This window comes from Penicillium longicatenatum, assembly GCF_028827895.1.
Source record: "Penicillium longicatenatum strain IBT 33135 chromosome Unknown contig_2_segment0_segment0, whole genome shotgun sequence".
In the NCBI taxonomy this organism is placed as follows: Eukaryota; Fungi; Ascomycota; class Eurotiomycetes; order Eurotiales; family Aspergillaceae; genus Penicillium; species Penicillium longicatenatum.
In genome coordinates, this window is record NW_026643120.1 from 4,353,233 (window position 1) to 4,376,886 (window position 23,654).

At 48.9% G+C, this 23,654-nt stretch overlaps 9 protein-coding genes across 9 annotated transcripts; 5 read left to right on the forward strand and 4 right to left on the reverse strand.

Annotated features, from left to right (window-relative positions):
• Positions 1 to 382: 382 nt before the first annotated feature.
• N7484_004144 (putative MFS monosaccharide transporter) lies at positions 383 to 2,074 on the reverse strand (the record flags this gene model as incomplete). The annotated part of the gene is made up of 5 exons (XM_057114564.1): positions 383 to 508; positions 563 to 1,213; positions 1,296 to 1,495; positions 1,556 to 1,886; positions 1,946 to 2,074. 5 exons carry the CDS (start codon positions 2,072 to 2,074, stop codon positions 383 to 385), a joined length of 1,437 nt encoding a protein of 478 aa, XP_056974704.1.
• A 757-nt stretch (positions 2,075 to 2,831) lies between these two features.
• On the forward strand, positions 2,832 to 4,367 carry N7484_004145 (uncharacterized protein; the record flags this gene model as incomplete). Its single annotated transcript, XM_057114565.1, has 4 exons — positions 2,832 to 2,869; positions 2,955 to 3,781; positions 3,842 to 4,212; positions 4,290 to 4,367. The coding sequence occupies 4 exons, from the start codon at positions 2,832 to 2,834 to the stop codon at positions 4,365 to 4,367; spliced, it is 1,314 nt and encodes a 437-aa protein (XP_056974705.1).
• Positions 4,368 to 5,571: 1,204 nt separating this feature from the next.
• N7484_004146 (cytochrome P450) lies at positions 5,572 to 7,320 on the forward strand (the record flags this gene model as incomplete). The annotated part of the gene is made up of 4 exons (XM_057114566.1): positions 5,572 to 5,679; positions 5,738 to 6,847; positions 6,927 to 7,093; positions 7,158 to 7,320. 4 exons carry the CDS (start codon positions 5,572 to 5,574, stop codon positions 7,318 to 7,320), a joined length of 1,548 nt encoding a protein of 515 aa, XP_056974706.1.
• A 1,279-nt stretch (positions 7,321 to 8,599) lies between these two features.
• Positions 8,600 to 9,232, reverse strand: N7484_004147 (uncharacterized protein; the record flags this gene model as incomplete). Its single annotated transcript, XM_057114567.1, has 1 exon — positions 8,600 to 9,232. One exon carries the CDS (start codon positions 9,230 to 9,232, stop codon positions 8,600 to 8,602), a length of 633 nt encoding a protein of 210 aa, XP_056974707.1.
• Positions 9,233 to 13,056: 3,824 nt separating this feature from the next.
• On the forward strand, positions 13,057 to 14,420 carry N7484_004148 (putative zinc metallopeptidase; the record flags this gene model as incomplete). Its single annotated transcript, XM_057114568.1, has 2 exons — positions 13,057 to 13,078; positions 13,150 to 14,420. 2 exons carry the CDS (start codon positions 13,057 to 13,059, stop codon positions 14,418 to 14,420), a joined length of 1,293 nt encoding a protein of 430 aa, XP_056974708.1.
• A 265-nt stretch (positions 14,421 to 14,685) lies between these two features.
• On the forward strand, positions 14,686 to 15,552 carry N7484_004149 (SDR family NAD(P)-dependent oxidoreductase; the record flags this gene model as incomplete). The annotated part of the gene is made up of 1 exon (XM_057114569.1): positions 14,686 to 15,552. One exon carries the CDS (start codon positions 14,686 to 14,688, stop codon positions 15,550 to 15,552), a length of 867 nt encoding a protein of 288 aa, XP_056974709.1.
• Positions 15,553 to 15,659: 107 nt separating this feature from the next.
• N7484_004150 (Zn(II)2Cys6 transcription factor) lies at positions 15,660 to 17,885 on the reverse strand (the record flags this gene model as incomplete). The annotated part of the gene is made up of 6 exons (XM_057114570.1): positions 15,660 to 15,829; positions 15,884 to 16,072; positions 16,132 to 16,789; positions 16,857 to 16,910; positions 16,975 to 17,695; positions 17,749 to 17,885. 6 exons carry the CDS (start codon positions 17,883 to 17,885, stop codon positions 15,660 to 15,662), a joined length of 1,929 nt encoding a protein of 642 aa, XP_056974710.1.
• A 366-nt stretch (positions 17,886 to 18,251) lies between these two features.
• Positions 18,252 to 19,862, reverse strand: N7484_004151 (cytochrome P450; the record flags this gene model as incomplete). Its single annotated transcript, XM_057114571.1, has 2 exons — positions 18,252 to 18,408; positions 18,463 to 19,862. 2 exons carry the CDS (start codon positions 19,860 to 19,862, stop codon positions 18,252 to 18,254), a joined length of 1,557 nt encoding a protein of 518 aa, XP_056974711.1.
• Positions 19,863 to 21,935: 2,073 nt separating this feature from the next.
• On the forward strand, positions 21,936 to 23,616 carry N7484_004152 (amino acid permease; the record flags this gene model as incomplete). Its single annotated transcript, XM_057114572.1, has 5 exons — positions 21,936 to 21,960; positions 22,037 to 22,380; positions 22,481 to 22,596; positions 22,643 to 22,855; positions 22,914 to 23,616. 5 exons carry the CDS (start codon positions 21,936 to 21,938, stop codon positions 23,614 to 23,616), a joined length of 1,401 nt encoding a protein of 466 aa, XP_056974712.1.
• Between the last annotated feature and the right edge of the window lie 38 nt (positions 23,617 to 23,654).

Below are 23,654 nucleotides of genomic sequence, written 5' to 3' on the forward strand. Positions count from 1 at the left end.
GATGCTTTACTGCATACAACTGCTGTCAGCCGTTGCAGCGATCCCTGATGTAGATTGACTCAATGTATTCAGCCCTTAACATTGACTTTTTCACTCGCGTTTCCTAATCTATCTCGCAGACTGGAAACCCGCATGACGACATAGCGACCCCTAACTGCCTTCAACAGGGACAAAATGCGCTCAATCGGCCTCCTTCAAGTCGTGATCTAGTACTTCAGCGATAATAGGACTCTCAGAAAGCCCAAGAATCCTCCGGGCCTCCTCAATAGGTATATTATACGGCATCGTCTTTTCTGTCTTGACCGGGTCACCTCCCGCAGCGTAGATGACATCCTAGAAGCCAAATCGTTAGCCTACTAGGTCTCCTCATGGGAGGCCAAGTTCAACTTTCACTCTCTCTCCTTCGGATGATACTCACAATCTCCTCGAGACTTCTCTTTCTCGTTTCAACCAGGAAGAAATAGATGATAGGTACGAAGCTGGCATTCAGGATTGCAAAAATAATGTACTAGAGACACGTTAGGTTGATCACAGACCACAATGCACAAGGAAGCAGACATACCGTCTTCCAGCCGATGTTTTGAAAAGCAGGTGGAATAATCATGACCACCACAAAGCAGAATAACCAGTTGCCAGCGCTCGCCATGGCATTCGCCTGCGCGCGGCATCGCAGGGGTGCAATCTCGGCGCTGTATAAAAACGGTCCTCCAACCCAGGCGAGACCAAAGAAGGTATTGAAGAGAAACAAAAATCCAGCAGCGACCAATTGGCAGGTGCGCGAACCTGTGCTTTGAAGCCCAGCGATGACAGCAAAGCAGCTGGACATGCCAATGGTAGTCCACAGAAAGGCCTTGCGACGCCCGAGGCCTTCTATGAGCAACACGGATAGAAGCGAGCATAGAGCATACTCCAACCCGCCCATGGCAGCGATGAGGTGCGATGTGCTGGCATTGAGACCGAACGACTCCTGCAGTATCTTGTTGGCGTAAGTCGAGACCAAGTTGACTCCAGATATTTGCTGTGCCGATTGCATGAAGACTCCAATGGCGACGCGATGGAACGTCTTGTTCTGTCCCATGTCCAGCATTTCTCTGTAGGAGAACGGAGCAAGTTCAGTCTGCGCTTCGAACGAGGCGATGATTGCCTCACGTTCAGCCACTAGTTCGGGGTGGCTGACAGGCAGGCCGCGAAGCTTTGACAGGTTGTATGTGCCCTGCATAAGCAGTGTCCTGTCAGCGAGGGGTTCTTCACCATCCAGAGGAGCGTGGGGATGGCAAGCAAAGAACGAGACATACCTCTTCAACCAGGCCGTGTTTGATCAGCCAACGGGGCGACTCAGGAAGAAAGTTGATAAAGATGAAGACGATCAAGGCCGGGACAAGCTGAATGCCAACGGGTGTACGCCATTGCGCTTGACCCTTCACAAAGAAGAAGCCATAACCAACGAGCTGGCCACAAGCAACGCCGAATGTCTGTAAGCCACCCTCAATCATGACTAGATCAAGTTAGTCTCTAGTCTTCAAATACGAGAGCAAGGTGGAGGACTACTGCTTACCCCAGCGCCCGCGACTATGCGCTTTCGCACACTCGGACTGCCATGACGGCACCGTAGCAACCTGTAAGCCGAGGCCGATGCCGCTGATAACGCGGCCCAATACCAACTGAGATATCGCCCAGGCACTGGTCTGCAATGCGCCGCCGATCAGCATAAACAGCATACCGAACCAAACGGTCAGACGACGCCCGAGGCGGTCGCCAAGGTCCAAGCAGGCGAGGGCACCGATTAGAGCACCGAGTTCAAAAGAGGCGATCACGATGCCCTGGGTATTAGCGTTTTTCATCTCGGGAAAGACAGTTGTGAAGGACTCCTCGGTAATGAGACCGCCCTGGATTTATTCTTAGACTGGGCGTGCTATAGGGGAAAAACTCAAGAAAGATAGTGTACCATGATGCTCATGTCGTAGCCGAAAAGCCAAAATGCACATGCCGCAATGCCGGCAACGAGAATGTTGAGCTTCAGACCCGACGTGCCCATGTGGGTTGTGTATTTGGTCAATGGGAGGAAAGCCATCATTGCGAAGTCCAATGTGAACGTGGACGGGGTGTTCTCTCGATTGGAGATAATTGAGATTGATTTAGACTTGAGACATATCCCATAACAGCAACCGGAGAGTCATGATTCTAACTTGAACTTATAAAGTCTCAACATAGGGTTTGATGACCTCAGGCGTGGGAGACCGCAGGCCAAGGTCGGGGGATTTAAGATTCAATGCACCCGGAAGGCACCTAACCCCGAGACCCTTTCACAGTGAGCCAGGATAGGCTGTGGTGGGAAGGATTGGCAGAGGAAGTACTCAGTGGGGTTAGATATCGCGGAAGGCAGTCATCCCCGAAAGAAGAGGCGGCCTTGGCGTGGGGAAGCCGAACCATTTGCAACGTACGTATCCGTAGGATATCGGAGTCAGTTGCCTTCCGGGGACGATCCGCTTAGTTGGTTGTCCACGATCGGCCCCGGTATCTCCACGGTTCGAGTATTTCTCCACACGTCCATGTTGACTTTGGCAACTTTGAGGATTTCTAAGAACCAAAGCACCTAATAAGGTTGGGATGGGAAGTGCGGGGATGGCAGTGGGGATGACTCTGTCTCTGGAAGGGAACCGAGCCCGTGCCGCTGTTGAGGGTGAGATGGAGCATTTTTTCGAGATTTCTTCCGATGAGATATATAAAGTATGCTCAATCTATGGATGTGCCTGTTTCTGTGTTTGCAGTAGACTCTTTCGTTTCATGATCTGTGTCTTCAGTAGCGCATTTCCTCCACGCTGGATCACACGATGCCTTCCGCTTTGAACCAGTCCAATGGCAGCCCACTGTAAGTGTTAAACCCAGCATGACATGCTCTCAAAGAACACTTTGTAATTTAAAATATTGCAATTATGTGGCTGAACCCCCAACAGTTCTCTCAAGGTCATTGGCCACAATGCGGGAACGTCCATGGACGGGGTCGACCTCGTTCATGTCCATTTCACCCAGGATAGCCCGACAACGCCGTTAAAGACGCAGCTCCTGCACTATGGAGAATACCCGATGCCTAAAAAACTCAAGGCACGAGTCATGAGGCTCATTAAGGAGAACATCACAACGCCCGAGGAATTGGCCATCGTCAACATCCAGCTAGGCGAGGTCATTAGCGACGCCGTCAATTGGTTTGTGCAGAAAAACGATCTCGTCATGGCAACGGACGTCGACCTGATCGGTGGTCAGGGTCAGACTATCTGGCACCTACCGCTGCCGGAGCTCTTCGAGGGCAACCAAATCCGGGCACATCTCGACATGGCTGAGATTGCCATCATAGCCGCTAACACTGGCGTCACCTCGCTTGGCAATTTTCGGGTATCAGAAATGGCTCTCGGCCGGCAAGGCTGCCCGCTTTTTGCGGCTCTCGATTCCCTCCTTCTGAGTCACCCGACGCTCAACCGCGCTGTGCAGAACATTGGTGGCATCGCAAACTTTTCGATCTTACCCCGAGGCGCTGTCGAAGAATGTTACGACTTCGATACGGGACCTGGCAACGTCTTTATCGACGCGGCCGTGCGGTACTTCACTGGCGGTCAACAGGAATATGACAAGGATGGTGCAATGGGCTTGAAGGGCAAGATTGACCAGTCTGTTGTAGATAAAGTGCTCCAGGGGCCATACTTCGTGCATGATATACCGAAGACTACTGGCCGGGAGACCTTTGGGGATCGGATGGCGGAGGATATCTGCGACGAGATGCTGAACCGTTAAGTCTGACTCCTCTAATCGAGACAGGGTTTTTGGCTGACGAACCGTGGCACCACAGGCGGAGCTACGCCAGAGGACTGTGTTGCCACCATAACTCGCATCACAGCCAAGTCCCTGGCCGATGCCTACGAACGCTGGGGTCCACCTGGGGGCGTAGACGAGATCTACATGGGCGGCGGTGGGTCGTTCAACCCAAACATCATCAATTACCTGAAGCAGCGCTTGCCCAACACTCGCATCGTCCCCATCTCCGAGATTGGGATCCCTATCGGCGCGAAAGAAGCTCTCGGCTTTGCACTGCTGACGCTCGAGTGTTTCGTCGGACGACCCATGATTGTGCCTAAGAGGACCGACTCGGACCGTCCAGGGGTGGTGGGCCAGATCCAGCCGGGCAAGAACATGCATCGCATTCGACAGCATGTTGCTCAGGTGAGTTGAACTTCCCCGTCCCATAAAGAGCTATCCAGGCCCCGTACTGGAAACCCTGACACTAACATCGACGGCAGTTTTGGGGAGACTTTCCTGAGGAGCAGGTGAAATGCACGACAGAGATGATTCTTCTCCCTTCTCAGTGCACCACGTAGCCTACCGCGGTGGTAGTTCAGCAATTGGCGATGGTGGCGGCTTCATATTTACGATCAGTCATTGCTTATGCTAAGATAATAGCTGCGCTCATTGAAATGCAAGATAATAGCGATGTATTCTTTTCTTTCGTCACTATTCCGGCAATTCACTGTCCGTGATAACCGCTTTCTCGATTTTGCAATGAGCAACCCTATTTTTTGTTCTCAGTGTCAAAGGTTTTCACCCGTAGGACGTAACTTCTCTGCAGACTTTTGGGAATCGGACGTTCGTGACATTCTAGGGCGGAAACTCCTCTTGGTGCCCTATTCTTAACAGCCTAGGTGATAAGTTTGTTTATCAAGAACAAGACTGACGTTGTTGGTATTCTTAATTAATGCTAATTTAATTGCAGACGGATGGGCTGTTTAAGGAGGTTTAAATGACGTAGCTTATATTCCGAAATTAGATTTTTTGATTCCGGACCTCCTCCAGTCAAAGGGACGTTTACTCAGGATGCAATCGAGAGGCCAAAGTGGGTATTGTTATCAGGCCTAGGCCTGTATATGCAGACGGTGTCTGCTCCTGTGTTACTACGTTATGAACTTGTGCCGTATTCCCGACGAGGGATTTATTTGTAGAAAGGCTTTCCGCATTAACAATCATAACGACGTTATTCATCGGCATAAATAGCCCTTGAGCGCGGCCTAGTGTCACGGCCCGTGCAGATCCACTACCCAATTAAGTGACACGTATACCTACAGTAGTGTTTGTAGGTCGCCAAGACGACGATCATTCCTAGAGGGGATTGTGCAGAATTCAGCAAATGATAGATTCTCATCATTTTCACGAATTCTCCCTGAATTGAATAAGGTATCGAGTCTTTCCTTGGCTGACTTTCATCAGAATGCTTACCAGAATTAGTTTTCTGAAGGGCACTCGTACCTTTCCTGGGCTGACCTGACGTGTGGGGTGTGGGGCAAGCGTTTCAGGTCGACCCCTCTTCAATCAGGCATGCCGCGCAGCATGCAAGAGCTAGCCATGCAAGAGCTAGTCCTAGTTGGTATTCTGAGTAGAATAATGCAATGTATACAGCACTATTATGCCCATATTTGTGCTATTATATCCGGGAGGAGGAAGGCAAAAATTTCATATATCATGTCTGGTAAAGCGAGTGTTTACGTCGAATCCACTCTCGAAAGACTCTAGAGTTGAGCAAAACTCAAGATGCCTTTCATACCGACAGAATCGTCATCGGCACGCGTAGCGTCCTATATTGCTGAAACTTCAGTCTCTCGTCTTGCTCTGAATGTCTTCATCCTGGCATTAGTACTGGTATGCAGACGCTCTTAAGATATTAAGACTCACCCTTTTCATTTCTGATGTTTACCAGACACCGGCCTACTTTATCGGGCTGGTCATCTACAATGTCTTCTTCCATCCTCTTGCCAGATATCCCGGCCCCAAGTCCATGGCCGCTACCCGGTTCCCCTACATGGGTTTCATTTTAGCCGGAAAAACTGCCCAGGCAATCAAGTCCCTCCACGAACAATACGGCGAAGTTGTCCGCATCGCCCCAGACGAACTATCCTTCATCGACGGTAACGCTTGGAAAGCTATCTATGGAACCCGACCCGGCCACGGCCAGAAGCAAAAGGACTTCCGGTTCTATCCACTGACCGCGGAGGGTGCTCCGAGTATCGTCGTCTCTAACGACGCAGACCACTCTCGCATGCGAAGACTTTTATCCCACGCCTTCTCCGATAACTCGCTCCGAGCACAAGAGCCCATCATCAACTCCTATGTGGATCTATTGATGCAACGCCTTCGTGAAAAAGGCGAAAATGGTAATAAAGCACTGGACATGGTCGCTTGGTACAACTTCACAACATTCGACATCATTGGTGATCTCGCGTTTGGAGAGCCGTTCGATTGTCTTAAAAACTCCACCTACCACCAATGGGTATCAATTGTGCTGTCAAGTGTCCGTTTTGGCGCATACACCAACGTTGCCAGACGTTTCCCAGGGTGGAAATTCATTAGCAAGCTCATCACGCCCACGAAGGTATTGAATCAACGGAACTTGCATGTACAACTTACAAAGGAAAAGGTTCAGGGTCGCTTGAAGAAATCAAACGAGAGACCTGATTTCTTTGGTAATATTCTCAAGCACAAGGATACCGAGAAAGGATTCAGTTTCCCAGAGATGATTACCAACGGTAGCACTCTTATTGTTGCCGGCTCCGAGACCACTGCGACACTTCTTTCGGGTGTGACTTATCTGCTTTTGAAGAACCCACAGGTTATGCAAAAACTACAAGCAGAAGTTTGGGGTGCTTTTCAATCCGATGACCAGATTACTTTGGAGAATTGTAACAAGCTGGTATATCTCCAAGCTGTTCTTACTGAGGCTCTGAGGATGTATCCTCCTGTCGCGTGTGGTCTTCCTCGGATTGTCGATGCGCAGGGTGATATGATCAACGGACACTGGGTTCCAGGTGGTGTAAGTCGCAGGCCCATAAAACCCTCTGGCATAGCACTACTATTCAAGGCATTTTACTGACCTCATTTGATTTGAACAGACCATTGTCTCGGTCACACAAATGGCCGCTTACCACTCCGCGCATAATTACACACTCCCTGAACAATTCATCCCCGAGCGATTCTTAGACGATACTCGATTTGCGAATGATAGCAAGACCGCTTTGCAACCTTTCAGCTTTGGTCCTAGAAACTGTATTGGGCGGAAGTAAGTTCTCAGTACACAAACCCCATGAAGCAAATATATATTGTACTGACTGATTTTTGTGCAGCTTGGCCTATGTCGAGATGAGAATAATTCTTGCTCGCATGGTTTTCAACTTCGATATGGAGTTGGATCAGCCGTCTGACGAGTGGACTGAACAGAAGTGCTTCATCTTGTGGGATAAGAAGCCTTTGATGATGAAGCTTACTCCGAGATCAAGGGCAAAGTGAGCGACTATATGACATTGGGAAAGCGAACAAAGGCTAGTCATGAAGGAAAATGCAGAACTCTCGCATCGCGCTGTGTTTATGGAGTTTTACATAGGCTTCAATATTTGTGAAATGGATGAAATTACATGATTCGGGAACTTTGAAATGCTATTATGTTTAAGGCCTTGTTCATGCTGCTAGATGTCTATGTGTGAGCATGATGATACGTAGATGTCACCGCTCGCTTCGGAAAATATAGACCCTCGTTGGAAGGGGTCAATAGTTCTGTAAGGCATAGCTTGACTTCAAATGGTACACGAGTCAATTCACTCCAACCCTACTCCACAGCATGTTCGAGTTATGGACAGGTATGCTGCTTTGTGCGGGTTCAAGAGTGCACAGGGTCCAGACTCAGTTGTCCCGAAGAATGTCTGGCCCCACGGGAGATCAGCCACAACCCCGCAATGACTCACGAGTCAAACCAGTGGAGCAAGTTGTAGATTATGTGTCAAGGGAAAATGATCGAAAATCGTATTTCGTTTAGCGGCGATCAAAAAGAGCCCCCATCTTGAAACCGTACTCGTCTGACTAGAGGCGAAATCTTATTTTACAGTGGCGAAAGGATTGAAGGGTTTCATCGTATACATTGATCACTCATAATTGCAAATCCACTGAACAAAGCTCAATAAATTCACGCATAGCTATCATCAAAAAGTCATATGTGGAAACAAAGGAAATCGTCGATCGGACTCGGAGCCTCCACCCCTCCAAGCAAGTTCCTCCACATACATCACATCAGTGAGTCACAGTATCAATAACCAGTAAAAACACGCAGAAATACTCTGGGCATGCATAAAATCAGGCAACTCTGGCTCCCTCTTATTGGCTGCTCACCACACAATCAGTGGGAAAAGAGGGGGTCGATTCGCCAATAATGGACTAGACCGCAAAACGAACTATAGAAGCATTTGCACGAGTCACGTCAACGGAAAACAGATCGTTTCCAATCTGGGATTCCGACTCCAGTCTTGAGATCAAGGGCTGGAATGAACAGATTTCAGTTGGGGTGGGCGCTCCAGGCAAGCCACTTCCCCCTCTGGTGCAAATGGATTTGGGGCCAGGTGTTTCAACTCTGTGGCAAAATGACTAGTTTTCCTAGTCTGGGCAATCTATACCCGTAGTTTGAATTGGAATAACGCTTTGGTTTCAAAGAGTGTAAACCGTCAAAGGCGATAGACAAACATGATCAGAAAATGGGTTCCTTTTTTTGTGGTTTTCCTTTTCTTTTGGTTCAACGTGTTCATCGGTGGTAGCGATGGCCGCGGGTCTCGTATCGTCGCTCTTCACGATCCAGGTGATCGGGAATGTACAGCGAGCCCCGGTTGGAAGGGCTACGGCTGGAGGCATTCGATGATCGGGAAGACTGGCGAGAGGAACCGGGGTAGACGATGACATGACGCTTGCTGAGGGATGGCGAGCGTTCAATGATCTGAAGGGGAGTAGAATGGGACTCTGGGGTGTGAGAGCGAGGCACAGACTGCTCCACGACGGGCCGTTTGCTAGAGCTAGCAGAGTGGGGAGGGCGGACGGCAGGAGCACGGCCTCGACGAGGAGACTGGAGACGCATGCCCTTCTCAATGGAGTCGAGGAGGCTGCGGGTTGCACTTGAGTCGCGGGGAAGCTTGACTCGTCGTGGCTTGCCGTTTTCTCTGTCCACTGCCGCGAACTGCTTTCCACCTTCACTGTATAGGTATTTGCTCACGTCGAGAGCGAGGAGGTAGCCATGTTCGCAGTGATAGTTCTCGTGAGTTTCGATGGCCAGGGCACAGGGAGTGCAGCGGGCAATGTGAGCCTCGAAATCATCCAGGACGAGCTTCTCATCGTCGTGCAGATCACGCACAACGGTAGGCTCGACCATGATTGAGGCTGGCATTGGTGAGGAGCGGCGTACACTTTGACGCCGCAAAGGTGAACGAGACGGTCTTTCCGTGGTGGAAAGGGTTTTCGGGTCGACCACGTAGGTAGTTGAGCGTTTGGAAGACACGATGACTGATTTCCTGGGGTCACGCGTAGAAACGGTTTAATGACCGTGTTAGAATATAGTGGGAAGTGTGATCAAAAGATGTGGCAGATGATCCAAGATTGAAACTGCTCAGTGGAGGTGTGATAATGGAATTGTAGGCTTGAGTGGGAAAAAAATAGTATATGCAGAGTGGGGGGAAGGAAGTTATATAGTTTTTGACTGATTCACAAGGCGCACTTGAGCCTACTGGAGCCTGGGATCGTAGGCCATGCAAGGTCAAGTACAGTGACTTCCTTGGTACCCGCTGGCCCCACCTACGAGACCAGAAAACCAATGTACTTGTGCTATCTTTATACATGAGCACTAGTGCATGTGGCTTAGTCGCAAGTGACCGCCGACGGATCAAGGAGCCCACAGTCGCTGATTGGTCGTCACTTGAAAGCAGTTCAATTGCAGGTGAATATCCATTGCACGCGGGGAGTGAATGTGTATCCTGGTTGCTGAATGTAGTCTCCGACGCCAGACCGCTTCCCTCTTCCACAAATCCCAAACATCTATTTTTTATCTTCTATTTTTATTTGGTTTTATTTTCATGATCCCTGGCCGTCATTCTGGTGCCTACTCGATCGAGCAGGGTTTCCTCTTTAGTGGCTTGAGCCTCTCGTGTTCCTGCGCCCGCGTCTCGTGCATCAAGTCACTTGCGAAACCCCGAGTCAACCAGGATTATCCGATCGGACATTAGCAATTTCGTCAACTTGCATCGATATCCATACATTATTGACGTCGCTTTTATCCTGAGGCTCCAACTGGGGCCCATCGTCGCCATAATTTGCTCTGGTACCGCTGCCTCTAATGCAGCGTCTCCTGAGACAACCCTCGAACACCAATAACGAACCAACTCCATTGACGAGTTTCAAGTTGATTCCCATTTTAGATGGCTTCCTTTTTTGGTAATTTCCATATACGGCGCTACAAATTTAATTGGGGCTTCAAAGATGATCATTATAATTAGCCCTTCTCTCTAAGAATAGGCCGGGGTCGGACGGGGGGATCATGTTTCGGCCCCCATTAATCGCGAACACTCAATGAACCCCTCTCATCCTTGAGCCACACCAACGAGGCTGATGAGTCCAATACGAGCCTTGAAGACTCAGCCTCAGCCACAGGATGCCACAGACGCTCCTTCGTGATTCGTTACACCAGCCACCCACGTCGGCGCTCGTATTGTCCTCCATGCTGACACCTTGTCCTTGTTCCTGAACAGACACAGCCGCAAACCGCCAGGGCTGCATGGAGATAATGACGAGCATGGCTGCAAGCCATTACGAGCGATTTTTGACAAACGAAATCATTTCCTGATCATTCTGGCCATCCATGATCCTGGTTGCCTGGAGGCTTCCGCCAAAGTATATTCCTGGGTTGACACCTGCTATCACCCGGGTCAAACTGTGCAGACTACATCCACCCAGGTGCGGGCATGCGCCAAGGCCATTTCTCGCTTCATTACTGGACAATGGCTGCCGATCATCCAAGCCAATACAATTGTCTTGCAATATCAACCCAGGTTCTTGTCAACCTGATTTCAGGTGCAACTCCCTCCAGGTTCATGGATAGGGAAATGATCTTTTCGTTGCTCAATCTGAATCAATACTTAGCATGTCTCTTCAACAAGCCCAGCCGGGCTAGCTCAATCGGTAGAGCGTGAGACTCTTAATCTCAAGGTTGCGGGTTCGACCCCCGCGTTCGGTTCTCATCAGCTTCAATCTGAGTTCTCTTTTTGCCTTTTTTCCTATTCAGTTGCCGTGCTGGCTTCATAGAGCCATAGTAGACTCCGGTCTTCAACAAGCAAGCCGGGCTAGCTCAATCGGTAGAGCGTGAGACTCTTAATCTCAAGGTTGCGGGTTCGACCCCCGCGTTCGGTTTATCCTCAGGATATTAAATTAACCTGGCATTTCTTTTTTGCCTGGTTGCTGATTTTTTTTTCCCACGTGGATAGCCCTCCATGACTGGTCGAGAGCATATCGCGGGCTCCACATGTGGGGGCCGGCCCGTTGTAGAAGAACTCCTCGTTGGACCAGTGACACCAAACCTTGAAAAAAGAAAAGTAGATAAGACGACGTGAAAGGAAAGAATGTTTCACCGCAGTCAAGCAAATCCAGAGTCCCCTACAAATTGCCTTTTGCAGCGTAAGCAAACCCGGGCCTGTGGCTGATATACCAGGTCCAAGCGCAAGGCAGAATGTGTTATTCCCGACGAAGGTTCCGATCTTCACCTGTGTTGTGCATTTGTCAGGATAGGCATCAGTCTAATGCTTGCTTAAACTTGTCGCCTGAGTCATTGTTGAGGTTGGCTTGGCGGTCGTCGGGGAGTGTTTTGGGTCCACGCGCGGGCTAGATCACATACTGGCACGCGACCCCGGCCCCGCCACCTGAGCATGACAATGGCTACTCCCACCAAGCCAGACGTGACGTGGTCATCAATTAGTAAGTATTTGCGTTGGATACTTGACCTAGAAAATTATCTGCACTGTGACCTCACACTTATCAAATCGTCATATATGTATCTGTAGTCCCGTACATAATATGACTGTCCTTCCACGATGCATTTATGATTGCACATGACTGTAAAGCAAAATGTAATATTCCTTCCATGATAAGCCTTCCCTTGAATCTGCTAATCAACCTTGGCACGTCTACAGGTGCCTATGGTACCTATTACCCACCTGTTAAGCTTCTCCTAGGTAGATCACACCTCTTCAAGTACTCCTTTCCATGAACCTGATCATTCTCAGATCTTTCCAGATTAATAAGCTTTACATATAGCCCAGAAGGTTTCAGTTGTAACTATGTCTATGCCGACCCTGGAGTATCTAGACCAGAAGGGCCTGTCTTCTCGTGCCTGTGCCGGCATTCTCACAGGAGGCAGATTGATTTTGACAATGGCGTCTTGCATGATAGAAAAACTGCGGTATAATTCTCTCTCCCAGTTGCCTCAATGTACTAGGTATACATCCGTCGTACGACGAAATAATGCTCGATCACAATTATGCTGTTCTACAAACCCGTCATCTCGGATCTGCACATGGGTGAATTCCGTGTAAAGCTCTGGGGAGACTTCTGTGTTTGCGTTGGCAATGATTATTTTACCAAGGTGTTTCTCAAGTCAGAGAGAACTCAATGTATGCATGCTTCGTCTTGCAATATAGGAGCAACATGAACAGTACCGCATTTCGCTCCACTGTGTCGTGGGGGCCAAATCCGATAGAATCATCTCGCCCAATCATTTTATCCGTCAGTGGGCCCTACTGCTTGATCAAAAGGAACGGTCGATTAGAACCAAAGCGCCAAGAGACTCAGTATCACAGTATTTCATGCATCGGAAAGTGGGGTATCAACTGCTCGGACATGTTCGGATTTTCGAAATCGACGTGGATCTAGATGATCGAATTACCTTATGACGACTCGGAGAAAGAGGTCTTAACGTATTAGCGCAGCCTGATGTTTTCCTTCGGTTAAGTCTATTGGCGGGAGTGGTGGACTTTAGTCCACCGCTTGCGCCTTATGAACAAAGTTTGGCGCTTATGAAGGGTACATCGAGCATACGCGTAGTACATGTAAGATCCGAGCGCAGCACTGAAAGCCAGGCTCTACAACCGCTAGGTCAACAGTTAAATTAGCCTCAACCCCCTTTCTTGCCCCTTTCAACCAAAGAACAACCATTAAAGTTAACCTACCATGAACATGAAACTTATCGCCGGTATATATAGATCTCCAGATCAATCGAAGATCCACCCGACTGCGTTTCACCTAGCGCTGACATCCACACAGACAACGTCGGCAAAGACGACAGCCACTTAAAAGAGCTGCTAGACAACTACCGACCGGACTTGAAACCCTACGAGGAAATTTACCGCCACATCCACAGCAACCCTGAACTCTCAGGCCAAGAAGAACAGACCGCCAGAATAGCATCTGAGCACCTCCACACCCTCGGCTTCGAAGTCCACTCCAACGTTGGTGGCCACGGCGTCGCTGCCGTCCTTCACAATGGCCCAGGCCCTAAGATTCTCCTCCGGGCGGATATGGACGCCCTCCCATTAGAGGAAAAAACAGGTCTACCCTACGCGAGTACCCGCACCGTAGAAGATGCACAAGGAAATCGTATCCCGGTTATGCATGCCTGCGGACATGACACTCACGTCACGACTCTGATGGCCGCATCCACACTACTGCTTGCCGCGCGCGACCACTGGAGCGGAACTCTTATTTGCATTTTTCAACCTGCGGAGGAGGCTCTCGATGGTGCGCGCGCGATGCTGGCTGATGGGTTGTATGAGAAGGTCCCGAAGCCGGATCTGGTGCTTGCGCAGCATGTCACGCGGATGCGAGCTGGAACTGTCAACCTCCGTGCTGGACGGTTGCTCACCGCAGCGGATGCTTTTGAAGTGACAATTTTCGGGCGCGGAGGACACGGATCTGCACCGCAGACGACCATCGATCCAATCATCATTGGAGCCTCGATCGTGATGAAGTTGCAGACTATTGTGTCGCGGGAGGTAACGCCAGGTGAGTTGGCCGTTGTCACTTGTGGGAGTATTCATGCAGGAAATTCGTCGAATGTTATTCCCGATCACTTGGATTTGCAAATTAGTGTGAGGACATTTGATCCCGAGGTGAGGAGGCGTGTGCATGCTGCTATTCATCGCATTGTCGAGGCCGAATGCCTTGCTGCGGGTGCGGTTGAGAAGCCCAGTGTGAAGCTTGTGTCATCTTGCCCTGCGACGATCAATGATGACGAGTCTGTTGGTGCTCTTCGGGAGACATTTCGGTCATATTTCCAGGACCAGCTTGTTGATATGGAGCGCCCGAGTGCCAGTGAGGACTTTTCCTTTCTGGCGATGGAGGTTGGGGCTCCTTATGTGATGTGGATGTTTGGCGGAATTGATGAAAAGACATGGGATGATGCTGTTGAGAAAGGGACTATCAATGAATTACCCATGAATCACTCCCCGTTCTTCGCGCCCGCAATTGAGCCGACTTTGCGGACCGGTATGGACGCTTACGCTTTGGGTGCCTTGACCTTTTTGCAGCGAAATTAAGTTCTTTTGCAGTGGAATATAACAAATCCATGAAAACATCCCTAATAAAGTAACTCTGAGATTCAGTTCACAGAGCCCCAGGCACAGGCAGTGTATCCCCCACCTGTATATGTGGGTCACTCGAGACGGGGGACTGTCCTCGAGACGGGTCACTGGCGATGATCCCCCGCACCAGTTCTACATTAATTACCTCTCAATCTACTCAGCCTAACAATCATTCTCTGTTGGAACGCCTTCTTTCTTCAATTTATTTAAAATTCCAGAAATGGCCGCGCTACCAGCCTGGGGTTTGCTCGCAGGCAAGACAGCCGCCATTACGGGCGGCACCACGGGAATTGGACGGGCAATTGTGTTGGCATACATTACGCAAGGATGTAACGTTGCTGTCAACCATCTGGGGCTCTCAAAGGACGAAGATCATCAACACAGTCTCCTAGAAGAAGTAAAAGCTATTGGGCGGAAGGGCATCAACACAGGAAAGATTCTCGAGCTTTCTGGTGATGTGACAAATCCACAGACCAGCGCAGACCTAGTTCAGGCCGCGGTATCTAAATGGGGTAAGCTGGATATCTTCGTTGCCAATGCAGGAGTATTCAAGCAAGCCGAATTTCTAAAGTATGATCAATACAGAGCCCTTTCCGTCCATGAGAGTACTGCTAACATCCACAGAATTCAACCCGCGCTATTAGATCACAGTGTCGATGTGAACGTCAAAGGCACATTTTACTCATGCCAAGCTGCCGCTCAGCAAATGGTCAAACAGGGACACGGGGGTTCAATTATTGGAGTTTCGTCCGTCAGCGCGCTCCTAGGTGGTGGACTTCAGACGCATTATACTCCCACCAAGGCTGCGATCTTGTCAATGATGCAGTCCATGGCTATTTCACTAGGCAAGGACCAGATTCGATGCAATGCATTGATGCCGGGGACAATCGCTACCCAGCTAGCTGATCACGATATGAAAAACCCGACCAAGAAGGCTGCACTCGAGGCGCGAATCCCGCTTGGTCGCATTGGGGATCCCAACGATATGGCGGGCCCGGCCGTATTTTTGGCTTGTGAGGAGATGAGCCGATATGTAAATGCAACTGGAATTTTGGCAGATGGTGGAATGTTTAGCAATTTGCAATGAACGGGAGAATTGCGGCTTCATGAAATAACTTGGGCTTGTTCTCAGCAGTCAATTTAGCAAGAAAATAGAATATTTGTAGTCGCTGTGCTCGCGAAACTATTGGTGGCCTACATAAACCCCTTTGAAACCGAAGTCGGTCTCAAAACTTCATGACATTCCCATTGCTGTTGTAGCTCCAGCCCAAGCGAACTAGCCGGCCAACCGCTGCGCTGCCGACAGAAATCCAAAAGCGCCAATACAGCTTCACGGGCATCTTTATCTTGCGTGAACAAGCCAGCTAGGAATAAGTAAGCTCAGTGTCAATACAATACAATAATGGATAGTCCCATACCAATGAACAAAGCTTGTGATGACATCACGCTGGATGCACTATCTTTGAGCGTCATCGCAATGCCACAAATATCCTCAATGTATCGTTGAATCATGCTCTGACGCGTGGTGTATTGGCCTAATCCCCCAATACTCGGCTCATGGGCTAGTAAAAGGATATGCGACACGCTAAAGAACTGAACTGCCACAGCTGTGTGATTACGTTAATATCCGTCCTAAGTTGAACAGAAGCATGAGGCTCGAACCTACCAAAGGCAGGCGGGCTGATCCATATTGCTTTGAAACAAGATGAGGTCTCCCCCGGTACCAAAGGCAAAGGGGAGAACTCGATTGTCAGGTGCTGTTGCCAGTCATCCAACATTCCACGAAGATGATTCGCTTCCTCCATACGACTTTGTATAGTGCTTTCAGTAGTAGCGTCAGCACAAAAGCTGATAACTTTTGCAGCGTGGTAGATTGCCCGACTAGCGAGCTCATGTGGTAGTAGCACGGAAAGCGGTTTCTGAGGGACCCAGAAGGTGAGGGTCTTTCGTTGCTCGCGAAACGCAGCCCAGATATCCTGACATAGCCATGCCCACCATACTGCAGAGTGGAGTCCACCAGATTCCCCATGGATGGTTTGAGACCGCTGAATAAGAAACACTCCTTCGAGATGTCGCTCCCAGCCGTTGGTAGAGTTGTCGAGCATCTCATATGCGGAGATGATCAAGGTAGTAGCGAGGAGTTCAAGACTTGTCTTGTAGGTACGATACTGCATTGCCCTTTGCACGTAGTGTAGAGTCTGATAGTAGTATTGCACGGCTGCTCCTTCTTTTCCGGGGATGTCTTGGGTGTCCTGATGGGGATTCAAGGCTAGGTGTCGTAGCGAAAGTGCTAGTATGGCATTCAAAAGCCCGGCATTGTGAATCTAGATCATATTGTGTGAGTCCTGACTGGCTTGAAGATTTACAACCAGCATTTTTCTTTCTGCGTACCGCTAAATGTGCAACAAAAGTGGAGAATTGTTTTGTGGGGTCAAAGAGATCGATCTGGAGGAAACACATTAGACCATCATTCTTGAAATCCACCTCTAGAAGCAAGTTGTTGGCCTACCCAAGAGCTGACGTGGTGCACAAAATGCACAAATAATACCTGCTCGCTTGCCAACAGCTCAATTGGATTCCGTGAATGCCAAATCTGCCCTTCTGCGACCGTGGCACTTTCAAGTGTGCCAGAATCATCCGGGTCATGATTTACATTGGTGGAAGGAGGACTATCTAGCACTTGAGTTGCGCGCTGAAGTGAGCTCGGATCAATCCCATTGCTAGAGTGGTCAAGGAGCAGGCCTTCGGTCTCCCATGAATTGGGGATGGTTGATTGTTGGGGGCTGTCCTTGGCGGCATCACTCGCTAATAACCCAAACCACCGGACAGCTGCAACGGCCGCATTGGATGGAGAAAGATGATTATTTTGAAAGACAATTGGGCTCAGGACAGTAAGAACGTCGGCTCCTGAGTCCTGATCATGTACCTCCCTTGGTTGAGAATCACTGTTTGGGTCTGTACTAGTCCAAGCTAGAGGTGGTATGTCATGCGGCTCAAATGCGACCAGATCTGGTATAGTTTCACTTGATAAATCATGAATTTTCGCTGGCGATCCATTCTCCTGAGTTATAGAGACAGGAGTCTCGTCTGTTTTGGCATTATCGGGGTGCCGAATCGACTTGGGGTGGTCAGCTGAGTTGGCATATTCACAAATCTTATCCTTGTTCACACAACGGCCACAATGAGGCTTGCCCTCATCGCACTTCAGGTGTCGTCTCCTACAAGTTATGCTGCATTCGGATTAAGTAAGCTCCGTTCTGAACTCGCTGCACGCGGCACTCACCATCCGTTTGTTGTGCGTAGGCCACGGCTTCGGGACTTCCGTATACGTATTCGTCGAGACGAGGATTTCGGAGACATTGTCGAAGTCCCTTGCGTCCAAGCAGTGTAGGTAATATCGCAGTCAAGGGCTGAATCCATGGTGGTGTGCACAGTGAAAGCTGGCCCTCGTCTCGAGGGCCTGGGAAGTGGAGACATGATGCTATTCCCCGCCTTCCCCGCGTTTGGGATCCACGCAGTTGCTTTCATTCGTCCATCACTTCTTATGAATGTTACGAAATCACGAATTACGTTTTATTCAAAATCAAGTAATATTGGCATTGTGCACCTAAATTGCAAGCTCGCGTCCTTCCAAGGTCAAACGAATGTGTATGTATACCTGCCCACTTATCACGATCCAAGTCAAAAAATCACACAATTCCACCTAGCGACGTTTCTCAAAATTGATCCAGCATTTGTGTTCCTGTTGCGAAGCCTTAATACATGGTTGAAGGACCAGTCTCGGCATTATTGACTTACCTCCATTCTTGGCAGAGTCTCATCATAGAAAACCTCAAAGCGACTGGTAATTCCTGGGCTGACCCCTCGCTGCTTCTCATACTCACTTGTGGTGTATTCTCGATAGATGGCAGCTAGAAGAGTCGTCATCTCAGCCATAGCAAGACTAGATAAAATGTTAGCTACCGTTCTTTGCGGTTTGTCATGATATCATGCATACTGCAATCCAATGCACATCCGGCCTCCACTGGAAAAAGCCCAGAACCACTTCTTCATTTCTGCGAGATCACCACACTCTCCGAGCCAGCGTTCCGGTTTGAACACCAACGGATCGGGGAATACTTCTGCATTCCGGTGAAGCGTATAAGGCGACATGCTTACAACCGTCCGGGCTGGGATGGCGTATCCATCGATCATGGTGTCGACGGGAAGTGAACGTGGCTCCGACGCTGGCAATGGAGCATAGAGTCGAAGGGTCTCTTTAATGATGGCACCGAGGTACGGTAGTTTGTCTGCAGCCTCAACAGTAGGAATGCCATCTTCATTGCACTCCTTTTCTGATATGCTGGTAACCTCCTCGATCAGCTTCTGCTGGTACGCTTTGTTCTGATGGCGGGATAATGCCCATATAGCGAACATTAGCGTGTCGCTTGTCGTATCGATACCAGCTAAACAGTGATCGGCCATCTCAGAGGCCCTGTCAAGGCTACCTAGGCGAGTTTCCTCACTTGCGTCTGTCTGATTCCACAACTTCTCCATGACAGACGGCTCTTGGATATGCGGCTTTCCGAGAAGTGCACAAAAAACAGAAATATCAAATTTGTTGGTGGATAGAAGAGCATGAGTTTGAATGCCACTATAAGTGGTAGGGTTTTGCATGGGAAGCAACCTCAAGCTCTCAACCACCTTTTTGGTAATGCCGGTTCTCCTGTATAGCCATTTGGTGTAAACGCGCAAGTGCACCATAAACCAGCTTAGCTTCCGCCTGCCCGGATTAATGATATCACCAACAAGACTTCTGTGAGCCTTGTTTCCCCCAATAGCATCGGTTCCACTGTATTGAAGTTTCTCTCCATACAGGAAACCAGTAATGCTATCAAGACTGAACCAATGCAAACTCTGGTATACCTCCTCGGCCACTCCTTTCTCGCGATCCAAGAGGTCCAAGTAACTTTTCACATTTTTCTCAATCAGCGGCTTTGCCATTTCGTGAGGTGACAATATGGTACTTTTCGAGTAGGCGTGGGCCAGGAGCTTCTTTCTCTCGGTGTGTTTCTTGGCTTCAGCAAAGCTAAACAAATTTTGTCTACCGTAAACATCAAACATTCTGTAGAAGTCCGTTCGCTCGAATCCCGAGCCAGCACCGTATATAGTTCTCAAGGCGGAAAGAGAGGAGAAAGACACCTCGTTTGGCCCAACGCGAACAGCAGTGCCATAATTCTGGTGTAAAGCGTGAATGAACCGCGTTCTAACACCCTTGTAGTCCTCGTATGCAAGTCGCCATTTAGTTATGGCAAAAGACATAGGTCCTGGGACCTTCCGCAGAGGTGTTCCATAAAGCTTGTAGATAACCTGGCAGGCAATGGTAACAAGAACAAGCACGCCTACCAGGGAAGTCATATTGAACGCCGAGATTTCGACATCTAAGACAAGTCAGTAAAATTTCACTTCTGTCGATACTTGTTACTCGATTCTCACCATTGAGGGAAGCTAAAGCCATATTTTTCTCAGAAAGAATAGTATCAATATTGTGAGGCGTATTGTAGAAGCAAGTCGGTTGTTGGAAGAAAGAAGATCTGGGATTAATGGTCGGGTTTTTATAGCCTGGGAATCTGGGGCCCTACTGACTCTCGATTATACTTGCCGTGCGGGGGAAACAGGTGCAACGCATACCATGTCACATCACATCATATCACACTGCAAAAATCGCTCGTAGTTCGGGGTCGACGATGGTAGTTTGCAAGATGGCCTTATAATGGCTCTTGAAACCAGTCCTTTTTGGTCCTAGCGCCATAATGAAGTGACAAATAGGGGCCCACAAAATAAGCCCGCTCTTGTTTCCTACCCTTTTTGGTCAAAGAGCGCTATATTGACGCATGGAGCTATCCTTTATTAGTCCTAGCGCTATCATGATGCAATATATTGTGGCGCACAAATTTGAGTTGGCTCTTGGTGCCAATCTCTTGATGCGACCAATAGTAGCTCACAAAATAGCCCCGCAATTGTTGGCTCTTGGTACATTCCTATTTCGTCTAATAGCGCTACAATGAATCTTGATACCATTTGTCCTCATTCCTAGTGTTACGAGGATGCGGCAAATAGTACGTATTGGCTCACAAAACAGCTCCGCAGTATGGGTGCCTTCCTTTTCAGTCCGAAGGCGCTGTCCTAATGCGACAAATAGTAACTCACAAAATAGCCCCGTGATAGGCCTTGACTTCATTATTTATCGACCCTGGCGTCATATCGATATGGTCGAGTTGTTCGAACCCGATCGAGCTTGGCAATAATGATCCAATGCTCAATCTGTTTGAATAGGTAGACTTTTCTTAAGTATCATATGCCATATTCAAGACGTCTTGTGCTACTTGTGCTATGAAGAAACCGGCTAATTCACTCAATATTCACATTTCCTTTCACATATCACGTCAAGGCGCATTGCCCCAAAAATGGCTCCTGCAGCAACTCCAGCCCTGGCTATACAATCCACTATTCCGACCAGTAAAAAGGAGGTCGTCGACGCTATGACTACTATGGCCCATAGAAGCAAAGTCTTGCCTGGAACACGTCAGTTCGACTCACATATTGAAAAGTGCCAATGGCAGTTGGCATACATGACGTACGCATTCCGCGTTTTTGCTCGTGAGGGCTATGGGGAGGGAATGATGGCACATATCAGCGTACGAGACCCCATATCGAAGAGCGATTCTGGATAAATACGCTTGGCATGCACTTTGGCTTGTTGAAGGCCAACGACATGATCTGCGTGAACTTGCTTGGATGGCGATGTTGTTGGTGGCAATATTGGTGGCTCCCGAGATCAATGCTGCTGCTGGCTTCCAAATCCACAGCTCAGTCCATCGATCACGGAAGGGAGTGCATTTCATATGTCACAGTCATTTGGTCCATGATAGAGCATGGTCTGCATTTGCGACACCTCTTAACGTGGTCAATCAAGACGTGTGCTATTTTTCAAGGCGCGTTTTGTGTACTCTGACTAGCAGGATCGCCAATGGGGCTTCTGAAGGGCAGCGAATTGCTCAAAGTCTGGACGATGTTAAGGCTGTTATGCTGAAGAACCACGGGCTGTTGACTGTGGGTGAGACTGTTGACGAGGCAGCATGGGTGGGGAAATTCTAGCAAATGGCTATTCGTCGGTCCAGCCGATCTCCAGGGTTTCAAGATAAGCCCCTTGGCTGCATCAATTGGAAGATAGCGGAGGGCCCGATGTCAAGATAAACCCCATGAATTTGTGTGGCTAATCGCTTCCCTCCGTTTTCTGAATGTCTCTTTGTCCACCAAGATTCGTATGCAAACTCGCGATACCAGAATTGTTTACGCTAACATTCTTGGCGATGGCAAAGATGTTGAGGGGGAATCTAGGTTGACGAATCGATAAGGGTTCTTAACGCGTGTTTTTTACATTTGCTAAGAGGGGGGGAAGCGCTCACAAGCAAGGACCTTTTATCAAATATGGTTGCCATCGCTGGTGCGATTGGTACTTGTAATTTGGAGTTCTTCAAGTTCCATTGCCATTTCGACTTCTTAGCGCAATGATTTGACGAGGCCTGCAGCACTTTTCGTCCAGATGGGTCAGGCTCTACCGAAAGGAGGACCGGCCGGTCTCTTCAATGCCTTCCTAATATGGGGAATTATCATGTGGGCAGTGAATGAATGCTTCGCCGAGATGGTGACATATTTACCCATTCCATCTCCCTTCGTCCGCTTTGGCAGTGAGTGGGTTGACGACGCGTTGGGTTTCGCGATGGCGTGGAACTTTTTTCTGAATGAGGCATTCCTCGTACCTTTCGAAATTGTCGCCATGAATGTCATGACTACCTTCTGGACAGACAAGGTACCGGTTGAGGCTATCATTGTCGTGATGATTGTTCTTTACGCACTCTTTAACATGATCAGTGTACGATATTTCGGCATTCCAGAATTTTATCTGTCACTATTATAAGTGCTGCTCATGATTGGACTATTTTTCTTCGCCTTCGTTACTATGCTTGGGGGAGATCCGTTGCATGACCGTTACGGGTTCCGATACTGGTGCATTTGTGGAACATCTTGCCTCTGGGGAAACGGGCAGGTTTCTTGGTATTTTATCGTGTCTCTACCAAGCCAGCTTCTCGTGAGTTTGTTCATCATTACATTAGTGCTATTGTTGTCAGTAACAGCATCTGTGGCCCGGAGTATATATCTATAGTGGCTGCCGAAGCTGAAAATCCTCGGAAGGTTTTACCACCAGCAATTCGATCAGTTGTCTGGCGTATGCTTGTCTTCTTTGTTGGTTCAGCTCTTTGCATGGGAATTGTGATTCCATACAACGGCCCAACGCTCGCACTCATCCTCGGCGGAGACGTGTCTGGTTCAGGGACAGGTGCCGCATCGTGAGTTCTGCTCAGCCATGGACCAACCTCATGGCTTCTTATTCTAATGATTCTTTAGACCGTACGTTATCTCCATGGAGCGTCTCAAAATTTTTGGTCTTCCACACCTGGTGAACGCTCTCATCATGACATCCATTTTTAGCGCGGGAAATGGTCTTCTTTTCACATCGACCCGCACTCTATATGGGATGTCCCTCACAGGCCATGCACCTCCGTTCTTCTCAACATGTACCAAAGGAGGTGTACCTATCTTCGCCCTCATTTTCACGTTATCTTTCTGCCTCCTTGCTTTCTTGCAGGTCAACAGTTCCTCGGCTGAGGTCATGACCTATCTGGTTGACCTGGTTACATGTTGCCAACTGATGAACTACGGCTTCACCGCGCTGACATACCGCCACTTTTTCTCTGCTTTGTCAAAACAAGGAATCTCGCGAGACACTCTGCCATACAAGGGAAGGTTCCAACCATACACATCCTATTTAGCTATGGGCGGTACATCATTCATGATCTTGGCAGGAGGCTATGACCTCTTTTTGGAAGGGGGCTGGTCTGTGATGTGGTTTTTCCTGGACTATGGCATGATCGGGTTCTTTATCGTTGCATTTCTTGGCTGGAAGCTTGTTTTTAGAACAAAGTATGTTCGACCTGAGACTGCCGATTTGAGTCTGGGTGGGCTCAAGGAGGAGATTGATAACTACGATACAATCTATGGTACTGATCTACCAAGGAAATCGGGATTCTTGAACAGGTTCTTTAATTAGCCTTTCTGAAAAATTGAATGAGTTCTGAGACCTTTGGA